Source organism: Panulirus ornatus, chromosome 32 (genome assembly GCF_036320965.1).
Source record: "Panulirus ornatus isolate Po-2019 chromosome 32, ASM3632096v1, whole genome shotgun sequence".
Lineage (NCBI taxonomy): Eukaryota > Metazoa > Arthropoda > Malacostraca > Decapoda > Palinuridae > Panulirus > Panulirus ornatus.
In genome coordinates, this window is record NC_092255.1 from 12,426,134 (window position 1) to 12,441,956 (window position 15,823).

At 40.1% G+C, this 15,823-nt stretch overlaps 1 protein-coding gene across 1 annotated transcript; it reads right to left on the reverse strand.

Moving 5' to 3' along the window:
* Window positions 1-6,122: 6,122 nt before the first annotated feature.
* Window positions 6,123-15,541, reverse strand: ND-B15 (NADH dehydrogenase (ubiquinone) B15 subunit). The gene is made up of 3 exons (XM_071680956.1): window positions 15,364-15,541; window positions 6,721-6,861; window positions 6,123-6,329 (listed from the first exon to the last, which is right to left on the reverse strand). The coding sequence occupies exons 1-3, from the start codon at window positions 15,490-15,492 to the stop codon at window positions 6,261-6,263; spliced, it is 339 nt and encodes a 112-aa protein (XP_071537057.1). The 5' UTR covers window positions 15,493-15,541; the 3' UTR covers window positions 6,123-6,260.
* Between the last annotated feature and the right edge of the window lie 282 nt (window positions 15,542-15,823).

Genomic DNA, 15,823 nt, shown 5'->3' on the forward strand with positions numbered 1-15,823 from the left:
AAAAAGATTTTCAGTGATCGGGGCCTGAACATGCAGGTGAGTGAAAAGCGTGCAAGGAACAGAGTGAATTCGAACAATATGGTATACCGGGGTCAACATGCTGTCAATGGATTGAACCAGGGCATGTGAAGCATCTGGGGTAAACCATGGAAAGTTCTGTGGGGCCTGGATGTGGAAAAGGAGCTGTGGTTTCAGTGCATTATTACATAACAGCTAGAGACTGAATGTGAACGAAAGTGGCCTTTGTTGTCTTTTCCTAGCGCTACCTCATGCACATTTGGGGGGGAGGGGATGATTATATTCATGTGTGGAGGGGTGGCGATGGGAATGAATAAAGGCAGACAGTATGAGTTATGTGCAGGTGTATATAGGTATATGTCTGTCTGTGTATATATATGTATACATTGATATGTATAGGTATGAATATATTGCGTGTGTGGATGTGTATGTATATACATGTGTATGTGGGTGGGTTGGGCCATTCGTCTGTTTCCTTGCGCTACCTCGCTAACGCGAGAGACAGCGACAAAGCAAAATAAATAAACATAAAATATATATTATCCCTGGGGATAGGGGAGAAAGAATACTTCCCACGTATTCCCTGCGTGTCGTAGAAGGCGACTAAAAGGGGAGGGAGTGGGGGCTGGAAATCCTCCCCTCTCTTTTTTTTCTTTTTTTTTTTCCAAAAGAAGGAACAGAGAAGGGGGCCAGGTGAAGATACTCTCTCAAAGGCCCAATCCTCTGTTCTTAATGCTACCTCGCTAACGGGGGAAGTGGCGAACAGTATGAAAGAAAGATATATATGTATATTTTTTTTTTTCTCATACTATTCGCCATTCCTCATGTGTCGGGAACGGGGAGGCTAGAAACCCTTCCCTCCTTGTATTTTAACTTTCTAAAAGAGGAAACAAAAGGAGTCATGCGGGGAGTGCTCATCCTCATCGAAGGCTCAGATTGGGATGTCTAAATGTGTGGATGTAACCAAGATGAGAAAAAAGGAGAGATAGGTAGTATGTTCGAGAAAAGGAACCTGGATGTTTTGGCTCTGAGTGAAACGAAGCTCAAGGGTAAAGGGGAAGAGTGGTTTGGGAAAGTCTTAGGAGTAAAGTCAGGGGTTAGTGAGAGGACAAGAGCAAGGGAAGGAGTAGCACTACTCCTGAAACAGGAGTGGTGGGAGTATGTGATAGAGTGTAAGAAAGTAAACTCTAGATTGATATTGGTAAAACTGAAAGTGGATGGAGAAAGATGGGTGATTATTGTTGCATATGCACCTGGGCATGAGAAGGAAGATCATGAGAGGCAAGTGTTTTGGGAGCAGCTGAGTGAGTGTGTTAGTAGTTTTGATGCAGGAGACCGGGTTATAGTGATGGGTGATTTGAATGCAAAGGTGAGTAATGTGACAGTTGAGGGAGTAATTGGTATACATGGGGTGTTCAGTGTTGGAAATGGTGAAGAGCTTGTAGATTTATTTGCTGAAAAAGGACTGGTGATTGGGAACACCTGGTTTAAAAAGAGATATACATAAGTATACTTATGTAAGTAAGAGAGATGGCCAGAGAGCGTTATTGGATTACGTGTTAATTGATAGGCGCGCGAAAGAGTGACTTTTGGATGCTAATGTGCTGAGAGGTGCAACTGGAGGGATGTCTGATCATTATCTTGTGGAGGCGAAGGTGAAGATTTGTAGAGGTTTTCAGAAAAGAAGAGAATGTTGGGGTGAAGAGAGTGGTGAGAGTAAGTGAGCTTGGGAAGGAGACTTGTGTGAGGAAGTACCAGGAGAGACTGAGTACAGAATGGAAAAAGGTGAGAACAAAGGAGGTAAGGGGAGTGGGGGAGGAATGGGATGTATTTAGGGAAGCAGTGATGGCTTGTGCCTAAGATGCTTGTGGCATGAGAAGCGTGGGAGGTGGGCAGATTAGAATGAGTGGTGGGTTGAAGAGGTAAGATTATTAGTGAAAGAGAAGAGAGAGGCATTTGGACAATTTTTGCAAGGAAATAATGCAAATGAGTGGGAGATGTATAAAAGAAAGAGGCAGGAGGTCAAGAGAAAGGTGCAAGAGGTGAAAAAGAGGGCAAATGAGAGTTGGGGTGAGAGAGTATCATTAAATTTTAGGGAGAATAAAAAGATGTTTTGGAAGGAGGTAAAAAAAGTGCATAAGACAAGGGAACAAATGGGAACTTCAGTGAAGGGGGCTAATGGGGAGGTGATAACAAGTAGTGGTGATGTGAGAAGGAGATGGAGTGAGTATTTTGAAGGTTTATTCAATGTGTTTGATGATAGAGTGGCAGATATAGGGTGTTTTGGTCGAGGTGGTGTGCAAAGTGAGAGGGTTAGGGAAAATGATTTGGTAAACAGAGAAGAGGTAGTAAAAGGTTTGCGGAAGATGAAAGCCGGCAAGGCAGCGGGTTTGGATGGTATTGCAGTGGAATTTGTTAAAAAAGGGGGGTGACTGTATTGTTGACTAGTTGGTAAGGTTATTTAAAGTATGTATGATTCATGGTGAGGTGCCTCAGGATTGGCAGAATGCTTGCATAGTGCCATTGTACAAAGGCAAAGGGGATAAGAGAGTGCTCAAATTACAGAGGTATAAGTTTGTTGAGTATTCCTGGTAAATTTTATGGGAGGGTATTGATTGAGAGGGTGAAGGCATGTACAGAGCATCAGATTGGGGAAGAGCAGTGTGGTTTCAGAAGTGGTAGAGGATGTGTGGATCAGGTGTTTGCTTTGAAAAATGTATGTGAGAAATACTTAGAAAAGCAAATGGATTTGTATGTAGCATTTATGGATCTGGAGAAGGCATATGATAGAGTTGATAGAGATGCTCTGTGGAAGGTATTAAGAATATATGGTGTGGGAGGAAAGTTGTTAGAAGCAGTGAAAAGTTTTTATCGAGGATGTAAGGCATGTGTACGTGTAGGAAGAGAGGAAAGTGATTGGTTCTCAGTGAATGTAGGTTTGCAGCAGGGGTGTGTGATGTCTCCATGGTTGTTTAATTTGTTTATGGATGGGGTTGTTAGGGAGGTGAATGCAAGAGTTTTGGAAAGAAGGGCAAGTATGCAGTCTGTTGTGGATGAGAGAGCTTGGGAAGTGAGTCAGTTGTTGTTCGCTGATGATACAGCGCTGGTGGCTGATTCATCTGAGAAACTGCAGAAGCTGGTGACTGAGTTTGGTAAAGTGTGTGAAAGAAGAAAGTGGAGAGTAAATGTGAATAAGAGTAAGGTTATTAGATACAGTAGGGTTTAGGGTCAAGTAAATTGGGAGGTAAGTTTGAATGGAGAAAAACTGGAGGAAGTGAAGTGTTTTAGATATCTGGGAGTGGATTTGGCAGCGGATGGAACCATGGAAGCGGAAGTGAATCATAGGGTGGGGGAGAGGGCGAAAATTCTGGGAGCCTTGGAGAATGTGTGGAAGTCGAGAACATTACCTCGGAAAGGAAAAATGGGTATGTTTGAAGGAATAGTGGTTCCAATAATGTTGTATGGTTTCGAGGTGTGGGCTATGGATAGAGTTGTGTGGAGGAGGGTGGATGTGCTGGAAATGAGATGTTTGAGGACAATATGTGGTGTGAGGTGGTTTGATCGAGTAAGTAATAATAGGGTAAGAGAGATGTGTGGTAATAAAAAGTGTGGTTGAGAGAGCAGAAGAGGGTGTTTTGAAATGGTTTGGTCACATGGAGAGGAGTGAGGAAAGATTGACCAGGAGGATATATGTGTCAGAGGTGGAGGGAATGAGGAGAAGTGGGAGACCAAATTGGAGGTGGAAAGATGGAGTAAAAAAGTTTTTGAGTGATCGAGGCCTGAACATGCAGGAGGGTGAAGGGCGTGCAAGGAATAGAGTGAATTGGAGCGATGTGGTATACCGGGGCCGATGTGCTGTCAATGGATTGAACCAGGGCATGTGAAGCATCTGGGGTAAACCATGGAAAGTTCTGTGGGGCCTGGATGTGTAAAGGAAGCTGTGGTTTTGGTGCATTATTACATGACAGCTAGAGACTGAGTGTGAACAATGGGGCCTTTGTTGTCTTTTCCTAGCGCTACCTCGCACACATGAGGGGGGAGGGTGTTGTTATTCCATGTGTGGAGGGGTGGCGATGGGAATGAATAAAGGCACAGTATGAATTATGTACATGGGTATATATGTATATGTATAGGAATATATATGTGCTGTGTGTGGATGTGTATGTATATACATGTGTATGTGGGTGGGTTGGGCCATTCTTTCGTCTGTTTCCTTGCGCTACCTTGCTAACGCGGGAGACAGCGACAAAGCAAAATAAATTAATAAATAAATGAAATAAATATATTTATAAATTTCCTGTTGCCATCCCACCACACAGGAAACAGAATTCCCCATAGCTAGGAAGACAAAAAGGCCACATTCGTTCACACTCAGTCTCTAGCTGTCATGTGTAATGCTCCAAAACCACATCTCCCTTTTAACATCCCGGCCCCACACATTTCCATGGTTTACCCCATACAGTTCACATGCCCTGGTTCAATCCATCGACTACAGACTGACCTCGGTATACCACATTTTTCCAATTCACTCTATTCCTTGCACGCCTTTCACCCTCCTGTATGTTCAGGACCCAATCTCTTAAAATCTTTTTCACTCCATCCTTACACCTCCAATTTGGTCTCCTGCTTCTCTTCTTATCTCCACCTCTGACACACGTATCCTCATTGCCAATCTTTCCTCACTCATTCTCTCCATGTCTCCAAACCATATCATCACACCCTCTTCTGCTTTCTCAACCACGCTCTTTTTATTACCATACATCTCTCTTATCCTTTCATTACTTACTCGATCAAACCACCTTACATCACATATTGACCTCAAACATTTCATTTCCAACACATTCACCCACCTCCACACAACCCTATCTATAGCCCATGCCTTGCAACCTTATAACATTGACATTTCAAACATACCCATTTTTGCTTTCCGAGATAACGTTCTCACCTTCCACACATTCTTCAACACTTCCAGAACCTTCACCCCCTCCCCCACCCTGTGACTCACTTCTGCTTCCATGGTTCCATCTGCTGCTAAGTCCACTCCCAGATATGTGATACACTTCACTTCCTCCTGTTTTTCTCCATTCAAACTTACCTCCCAGTTATCTTGTTCCTCAACCCCATTGAACCTAATAACCTTGAACTTTCTTCTTTCACACACTTTACCAAACTCAGTCACCAACCTCTGCACTTTCTCACCCAAATGAGCCAACAGTGCTGTATCATCAGCGAACAACAACTGACACTTCCCAAGCCCTCTCTTCCAGAACAGACTGCATGCTTGCCCCTCTCTCCAAAACTTTCATTTACCTTCCTAACCACCCCATTCATAAACAAATTAAACAACCATGGAGATATCATGCACCCCTGCCACAAACCAACATTCACTGGGAACCAATCACTTTCCTCTCTACCTACTCGTACACATGCCTTACAGCCTTGGTAAAAACTTCTCTATTTTTAGCAGCTTACCTCCCACATCATATACTCTTAAGACCTTCCACAAAGCATCTTCATCAACAGTATCATATGCCTTGTTCAGATTCATAAATGCCACATACAAATCCATCTGTTTTTCTAAGTATTTGTCACACATTCTTCAAAGCAAACACCTGATCCACACATCCTCTACCACTTCTGAAACCACACTGTTCCTCCCCAGTTTGATGCTCTATGTATGCCTTCACCCTCTCAATCAATACCCTCTCATCCAATTTTCCAGGAATACTCAAGAAATTTATGCCTCTGTAGTCTGAAGACTCACCTTTCTCCCCTTTGCCTTTGCACAATAGCACTATACATGCATTCCTCCAATCCTCAGGCATTCACCATGATCCATATATACATTGAATATCCTCACCAACCAATCAACAACACAGTAGCCCCCTTTCTTAATAAACTCCACTGCGATACCATCCAAACCCACTGCCTTGCCAGCTTTCATCTTCCCCAAGGTTTTCACCACTTTTTCTCTCTTAATCAAATCATTCTCCCTGAACCTCTCACGGTACTTGCTACTTGCAGATTTATATACAAATTTTCATTAATTCCAAATCTGTTCTGTCTAACTACATGAACACAGTAGGCAAACCTTAATAAACACAAAAGATAGAACTACTTTATTCAAAATTTATATATAATGTACAATCTAAGGCATTTTCCTTAGAAACACTTCAAGTACAAACCAAGAAATTTATAGAGTTCTCACAATGAAATGAATGAACCTCAAACTCCAGTATCTCTTAGACAAACTTGAACTCCCGGTCTGCATATGCCAACTGACCAGTGCGACATTTCTTTTCAAATTCCTCCTGAAAAAAAATTAAGAAATTAAAAAACTGCAATGAATCTAGGTGCATGTCCTACCTACTAAAGACTCACCTTAAATTTTGAAGTCCTACAATCAAAAATATACATAAACAATATAATATAATGATCTTAATCATGACCATATTCTAAATTTGCTAGGGGCTGTAAGATCTGCAAACACAAAATCATTTTTTACAAAAGCACTGGTATTAGAATAATCTAGATTTTTGAGATGTCCCTCTAACTATTATCATTTTCCTCAACAACATGGATTGGATAATGTGAGTAAAAACTTGTTAAAGAAAGGTGGTAAAAGATAGCTAAAGTCTAAATGAACTTAAAATGGGGATGATCTGTAATGGCGATGGGATCCCTAGTCCCATCATCACTCACCTTGTCTCTCTTCAATAACCAGGCATAAGATACAAATGGGATTAATATAAGGAATCCCATCATCGATGTACGTGGAGTAGCTTTAAAGTGGTCATACTGACAAGCCCGCATAGCTGCAAACCGCTGAATTGCTGGATCAAACTGAAAAGGGAATATAGTATCAAATCATGAAAATTATGTCAAAAGCTGGCTGCACTTCAAAAGAATCAAAACTTAAAAGTAGTAGAATCTCTATCTCTGCCCTTTCATTCATCCCTGGGGCAATGAATCAAGGTGCAGTTAAAAAATATTAGTATAGTTGCTTATAACTCAAATTACTATTATAAGAAAATAATTCAGGTGAAGTAGAAAAGTACACTCCCCATCCACTACCTTCCAGTAACTCTCACTCCACTCCATCCCATTTCACCACTACCTCAAACCGTCACTACCAAATTTTCTGTTTTTCATTGAATATCATTTAAAGCACCTGTGAAAGAGAGTGATATACTGTTCTTCAGCTGTTTTATTCCGCACATTAGAGTAACATAGAACATTTTCTCAGGAACCTAACTTCCCATATATAATGGATATCAATTGTTCATTTAGTGATGGATTGCTTAGTGACCAGTTGTCTTGGTAAATATCTAGTGCATGTTTGGAGTCATCAAATTATCATGTTTTTAAAATGCTCCTCTTTTGTTTTGGTACTTAGGTAAATTCTCACTGTATTGCACACATCTCACTGATTACAGCTTTCCACTTTATCTGCTTACTATTAATACTGAAAAATGAATATAACTCCAAGCTTATGTATTCAGCCCAAGTGGTCTAGCATCCCTACTTTTTAACTTTCATTAGGATGTGATCATTACTTGCAAAGAGTTGGTTAGTGAACTAACTGGGGGAAGAGAGTGTCTGCTAATGCAGAGAGTCCGTTAAGTTGGATGTAACCTAGTTGTAGTTGAAGAAGAAAAGTTTTTAGTGACAGAGAAAAGAGAGGCATTTGGGCAATACTTGCATGGAAGGAGTGCAAGTGATTGGGAGATGCATGAAAGAAAGTGGCAGGAAGTCAAGAGGAAGGTGCAGGGGTTGAAAAAGAGGGCAAATGAGTTAAATCCAGTCCATTAAATCTGAAATCCATCATATCGGGGTCTGTTAAATCAAGAGTTTACTGTAAGTTGTTTCTGGCTGGTTTTGTTATCAGCAGACAGGGAGTACTTGTCGTAGTCTGATGAATCCTCTGATTTACAAATGTCATCATCATCTGTCAAGAGTAAGTCTAATGTATTATTTCTTCTTGGTTTAGTTATCTCTTAACTGAGGGAAAACTTGTCACACAGTCAGAAGAATCCTCTGTTTTACAGCTGTTCATCCAAGCTGCTTCCTGTGGTAGTTTCAGTTACAGTGTTGAAATTCCCTGAAAAGCAAACATCTGGGACTGAGTTTCTGAGGTGAACAGATAATTCTGCATTTCTTATATGTTCTGAAATTTCATGTAAAATTACATCCAGTGGCCTAAAGATTTGTGCAATGACCATATTAAGGTTTTTCTACCAAGACATGCTTCTACTACTACACGTGAGTTCAAGAACTCTGTTGTTAAAAAGTATATTTTACATACTGTGCAACTCCAAACAGTCTTTTTGCCCTGTCACAGCTGTACAGGTTCTAATTTGGGATCTAGACTTCACCATTCATAAAATCTTTAATGAGTGTTTCTGTGAAGGCTACAAATACTAAACATGACTGTCAGCAAACTAAGGGATTATATTTGCTGTAGGTTAGCACATATGAAGGTTGTTGAGTGTTTAGTTCTAAGTTGCTTTGAGGAACTAATAATTCGCAGAGCTTGGCAGAAAGCTTTATGTTCCCTTATTACATTCTGTAGGGCAGTCATTTCCTCCTCTGGAAATTCTACCCTGCCTCTAATTGGCTCCATATCTAAATCTAAAAATGGTGTGTATGATGTGTGCTGTGATCATCACAAAGTTTATGCCTCAATGTCCAGACATATATATTGGTCCTTGCAGTATTTGTTCTGGCAATACTTTGGCTGTAATGCAGATTTTACCACCATCTGTGGGTGGTAAAATCTACATCTCTTCCCAGAGAAGCATTTGCCTTTACTGCTAAGAAAGTCCAGACATTTTTAGAAAAGCTGAAATTTGCAATTTCTCCAGTATGATACATCTGTGTAGCCAACTTGCAAATTCTCTATGTGAAATAGCTAAAGTCTAGACAACCAATGATTTCCTTGTTTTTCAGCACTTTGCATCCCTCATATCCACTTTCTACATCTATTTTTGCATCATTCGCTGTATTTTCTCCCTTGTACTAATTTCCTTTACTTTATTAGATTCAATGTCTCTCTCTGTGTTCATGTTTGAAGTTTCTTGGCCTCCACTTTCAATAGTAATTCTCGTCTTGTCTCTCCCTCTAACATAGTATTAACGCCCACAAAGCCCAGTAGGTAACTCTCCATTTCAGCTTTTTCATTTCTGAATTTGTGTCTAGGCTTAGGGGATTTTTCCATGTGATGCAAAGTTCATGCCTTAGCACAAAGTTTCCAACCAGCTACAGAGGCTCTGAATGCAAGAATGAGAAGAATCTCTTCAAAACATATCCAATGTACAGTGTACCAGCAGCAGGCAGAGCACTTCTGGCTGCTATAATTTTCCTTCATGTAGTTGTGTTCTGCAATGCCTATGTTGCTTTTTAGAGAATATGATAAAAGTTGCAGAAAATGATTTAGAACAACAAAAGCATTACATTTTAGTGAATGACATTAAACAAGTTGACAAGGGTTAATGTAAAAGTAGGCAATATACTTGTAAAATAACAGCAGAGCATATAGAAACCTCATCATGGTACTGACATGACGGAAGTTAGAGGATCACATGGCTGCTCACCACATCATCTGTTAGTTGACATACAAAGCCAGGTTGGCTGTGCATTTCATGTGTGACTAGTACTGTACATTTCAACTAGAATACTAAACATCATGAAGATTAGCTAAGGTTTTAATATCTAATTTTACAAGTGCATTACCTAATTCTACGTTAACCCTATAGTTTTCGTGATGTACTACCATCCTCTTATTTGATATCACTCATTATGAAAGACATCATATTCTACTGAACAATATAAAAATAAGTAATTTTGGTGTTTCAAGGAAAATGTAAAGTTAAAGTGGGTAGAAGATCAACAGAAACCATAAAGACCTCACCTAACCTCCCTAGCAGTCAAGATTTACATCAGACCCCACCTAACCTCCCTAGCGGTCAAGATTTACATCAGTTTTCATATTCCAGTCTAAATATAGCAGTCATACCTTTGAAAGTGAATGACAAAAAAAGCACCAAATATTAACAAATAGAAGATGCTGTGAACAGCCTAGTTATCACCAGCAGGAAACAAATATAATTTCACATAATTCTTTTTAACATTTTTGGCTACTAAGTAAGCATGTGAGACTTTTATTGGTTGATATACTACCTACTTATCCCTGGGGATAGGGTAGAAAGAATACTTCCCATGCATTCCTTACGTGTCGTAGAAGGCGACTAAAGGGGATGGGAGCGGGAGGCTAGAAACCCTCCCCTCCTTGTATTTTAACTTTCTAGAAGGGGAAACAGAAGGAGTCATGCGGGGAGTGCTCATCCTCCTCAAAGGCTCAGATTGGGGTGTCTAAATGTGTGTGGCTGTAACCAAGATGAGAAAAAAGGAGAGATAGGTAGTATATTTGAGGAAAGGAACCTGGATGTTTTGGCTCTGAGTGAAAGGAAGATCAAGGGTAAAGGGGAAGAGTGCTTTGGGAATGTCTTGGGAGTAAAGTCAGGGGTTAGTGAGAGGACAAGAGCAAGTGAAGGAGTAGCACTACTCCTCAAACAGGAGTGGTGGGAGTATGTGATAGAGTGTTAGAAAGTAAACTCTAGATTGATATGGGTAAAACTGAAAGTTGATGGAGAGAGATGGGTGATTATTGGTGCATATGCACCTGGGCATGAGAAGAAAGATCATGAGAGGCAAGTGTTTTGGGAGCAGCTGAATGAGTGTGTTAGTGGTTTTCATGCACAAGACCAGGTTATAGTGATGGGTGATTTGAATGCAAAGGTGAGTAATGTGGCAGTTGAGGGAATAATTGGTATACATGGAGAGTTCAGTGTTGTAAATGGAAATGGTGAAGAGCTTGTAGTTTATGTGCTGAAAAAGGACTGGTGATTGGGAATACCTGGTTTAAAAAGCGAGATATACATAAGAATACGTATGTAAGTAGGAGAGAAGGCCAGGGAGCGTTATTGGATTTAAGTAGGAGAGATGGCCAGAGAGCGTTATTGGATTACGTGTTCATTGATAGGCGCGTGAAAGAGAGACTTTTGGATGTTAATGTGCTGAGAGGTGCAACTGGATCATTATCTTGTGGAGGCGAAGGTGAAGATTTGTAGGGGTTTTCAGAAAAAAAGAGAGAATGCTGGGGTGAAGAGGGTGGTGAGAGTAAGTGAGCTTGGGAAGGAGACTTGTGTGAGGAAGTACCAGGAGAGACTGAGTACAGAATGGAAAAAGGTGAGAACAAAGGAGGTAAGGGGAGTGGGGGAGGAATGGGATGTATTTAGGGAAGCAGTGATGGCTTGCGCAAAAGACGCTTGTGGCATGAGAAGCATGGGAGGTGGGTTGATTAGAAAGGGTAGTTAGTGGTGGGATGAAGAAGTAAGATTATTAGTAAAAGAGAAGAGAGAGGCATTTGGACAATTTTTGCAGGGAAAAAATGCAAATGAGTGGGAGATGTATAAAAGAAAGAGGCAGGAGGTCAAGAGAAAGGTGCAAGAGGTGAAAAAGAGGGCAAATGAGAGTTGGGGTAAGAGAGTATCATTAAATTTTAGGGAGAATAAAAAGATGTTTTGGAAGGAGGTAAAAAAAGTGCGTAAGACAAGGAAGCAAATGGTAACTTCTGTGAATGGGGCAAATGGGGAGGTAATAACAAGTAGTGGTGATGCGAGAAGGAGATGGAGTGAGTATTTTGAAGGTTTGTTGAATTTGTTTGATGAGAGAGTGGCAGATATAGGGTGTTTTGGTCGAGGTGATGTGCAAAGTGAGAGGGTTAGGGAAAATGATTTGGTAAACAGAGAAGAGGTAGTAAAAGCTTTGCAGATGATGAAAGCTGGCAAGGCAGCAGGTTTGGATGGTATTGCAGTGGAATTTATTGAAAAAGGGGGTGACTGTATTGTTGACTGGTTGGTAAGGTTATTTAATGTATGTATGATTCATGGTGAGGTGCCTGAGGATTGGCGGAATACTTGCATAAAGCCATTGTACAAAGGCAAAGGGGATAAGAGTGAGTGCTCAAATTACAGAGGTATAAGTTTGTTGAGTATTCCTGGTAAATTATATGGGAGGGTATTGATTGAGAGGGTGAAGGGATGTAGAGAGCATCAGATTGGGGAAGAGCAGTATGGTTTCAGAAGTGGTAGAGGATGTGTGGATCAGGTGTTTGCTTTGAAAAATGTGTGTAAGAAAGCAAATGGATTTGTATGTAGCATTTATGGATCTGGAGAAGGAATATGATAGAGTTGATAGAGATGCTCTGTGGAAGGTATTAAGAATATATGGTGTGGGAGGCAAGTTGTTAGAAGCAGTGAAAAGTTTTTATCGAGGATGTAAGGCATGTGTACGTGTAGGAAGAGAGGAAAGTGATTGGTTCTCAGTGAATGTAGGTTTGCGGCAGGGGTGTGTGATGTCTCCATGGTTGTTTAATTTGTTTATGGATGGGGTTGTTATGGAGGTGAATGCAAGAGTTTTGGAAAGAGGGGCAAGTATGCAGTCTGTTGTGGATGAGAGAGCTTGGAAAGTGAGTCAGTTGTTCTTCACTGATGATACAGCACTGGTGGCTGATTCATGTGAGAAACTGCAGAAGCTGGTGACTGAGTTTGGTAAAGTGTGTGAAAGAAGAAAGTTGAGAGTAAATGTGAATAAGAGCAAGGTTATTCGATACACTAGGGGTGAGGGTCAAGTCAATTGGGAGGTGAGTTTGAATGGAGAAAAACTGGAGGAAGTGAAGTGTTTAGATATCTGGGAGTGGATCTGGCAGCGGATGGAACCATGGAAGCGGTAGTGAATCATAGGGTGGGGGAGAGGGCGAAAATTCTGGGAGCCTTGAAGAATGTTTGGAAGTCGAGAACATTATTTCAGAAAGGAAAAATGGGTATGTTTGAAGGAATAGTGGTTCCAACAATGTTGTATGGTTTCGAGGAGTGGGCTATGGATAGAGTTGTGTGGAGGAGGGTGGATGTGCTGGAAATGAGATGTTTGAGGACAATATGTGGTGTGAGGTGGTTTGATCGAGTAAGTTATATAAGGGTAAGAGAGATGTGTGGAAATAAAAAGAGTGTGGCTGAGAGAGCAGAAGAGGGTGTTTTGAAATGGTTTGGTCACATGGAGAGAATGAGTGAGGAAAGATTGACAAAGAGGATATATGTGTCAGAGGTGGAGGGAACTAGAAGTGGGAGACCAAATTGGAGGTGGAAAGATGGAGTGAAAAAGATTTTGAGTGATCGGGGCCTGAACATGAAGAAGGGTGAAAGGCATGCAAGGAATAGAGTGAATTGGAACAATGTGGTATACCGGGGTCGACGTGCTGTCAATGGATTGAATCAGGGCATGTGAAGCGTCTGGGGTAAACCATGGAAAGTTCTGTGGGGCCTGGATGTGGAAAGGGAGCCATGGTTTCGGAGCATTATTACATGACAGCTAGAGACTGAATGTGAACGAATGGGGCCTTTGTTGTCTCTTCCTAGCGCTACCTCACACACATGAGGGGGAGGGGGTTATTATTCCATGTGTGGCGAGGTGGCGATGGGAATAATTAAGGGCAGACAGTATGACTTATGTACATGTGTATATATATGTATATGTCTGTGTGTGTGTGTATATATATGTATACACTGAGATGTATAGGTAAGTATATTTGCACGTGTGGACGTGTATGTATATACATGTGTATGTGGGTGGGTTGGGCAATTCTTTCGTCTGTTTCCTTACGGTACCTCGCTAACGCGGGAGACAGCGACAAAGCAAAATAAATAAATAAATAGAATAAATACTACCTACTACTTATACATTAGCTGCACATATTTCTGGTATACATAACCTTTGTCACTTTTCAAAACATCATAATAATGCAAAACATGCTCTAAAACTGTTATTATATTCATTAAACAGTACACTAGCACTGCTGAACATCATCAGTCAATATTAAAAGTACAAAGGAATGCTACTGTTTATACTGTAGACACTTACCAACAAGTCCATTGATAAGCATTCTTCTAAACTCAGGACATTTATCACTGGTAACACAACAAAATTATTCAAATTGTACTACCTTAGTCCACATCACTTCACTCAACTACAAAGAGTCCACATCATTTTATCAGTTTAGTTCTGCACTGAGAGCATCTTTGGGAAATGACACCTTAAGTCTTATTTACTTTATGTAGTTTGTTGTGAATACAGAAATACCTGCAGTGCATGTTGTGAAGTATATCAAAAATTGTTAAGTGACATGTATACATCATGAGACTTTATTACCTATGGTCCTGACCAGTTGATGTGGCCAGCTTTCTGATTGCTGGCAGAAGACTCATAAAAATAGAAGGAATTCTTAGGGTATGAAGTATGGGGTTAAAGTAAAACAATGTGACACACTTGAACAAAACGAAAGACACTAACAAAATCTCATTAACCCCCATGGCAGTTACGATTTACCTTAACTTTCAATAACCAAGTCAAACCAATCAAGTTCATGAAAATGCAATGACATGATACTTTATGTCAAAAGATACCACACAGTATATGAATACTGATATCTTTCTATTATCATTTCGGCTACAAATTGAGATTTTTGAAGTCTCTGTTGATATCTACAAATGTATTACCTACTTCTATATCAAAAACACACTTTCAATGATAAAAATTAAGATCTTATTTGATATTAAAACATTTTTCCATATGCTCTGCAAGTACTTCTGTTACTATATATACCATTGATAAAGCAACTACAACTACAACTGATAAATCACACAGTACACTGGTATGCGATTTTCCTACAACCAAAAGTAATATTTCTGTGGTGCCCTTAAAACGAAATTTTACGAGAATCTGCATATGATGGTAGTTACCTCCCTCGCCCTAATCACAATAACTGCCAAAATTATTTCATTTACAAATGATTTACTCAACTGAGTTACCACATACGTATCTACATAGTTTGTGGACCTTTCTGGTAATAAATCGAGTATGTTTGACTGAAATGGGTTTTGACGTTATTAGAACGATTCTTACCAACATTTCTATCGCAAATTACTACGTTTTGCGATTTTTCCCTACCAAGAACCCCGGTTCCCTGGTAAATGTCCAAAAAAGTAATTTCAAAAATATTCTATTTGGGTCAACAGGCCCACCTGGCTGGAGGAGCACCTCGGCCATGACTCAATACTTAATTGAAATATCATGATAAAACTTCCTACACAGATTCTTCTGCAAGTTATATCATTTTTACAAATAAGGCTCACGTCAACAAATGATCAAGGAAGAACTAAGACGTAGAGTCTGTTTCGTGGAAGTTAATCCTGCCGGTGTCTGCTACAGGATATCAAAACTTATACTTACAACAACACCCCCTTCTCCGGAACCATGGCGATGAGGATCTAAAATTTGCCTCATGTATTCCTTTTTCAATGCAGCCCTATAGGCTGTTCTTTCTCGGATTGCTTCATGACTCGTGGGAACGCTTGCCATCTTCCTGCTCTGTGAGGCAGACTGCCAGAGGCAGATCAGCTGATCAAAACAAAATTTCCAATTTCATATATAATATATATATATATATATATATATATATATATATATATATATATATATATATATATATATATATATATATAATTCTAAGATTTACATGAAATATCGCAGTAGCATTAAAATGAATTTCTCTGGATTAAAGAAAATGATTTTTAGCCAAATATGTAAATTTATACACGAAAAATCTAATCTATTCTGTAAACATAGCAATCTTTCAAATGTTGGTGGTTTCTGTTGATGGTATAGCAATAACTTTGGCTACAGAAAAAAA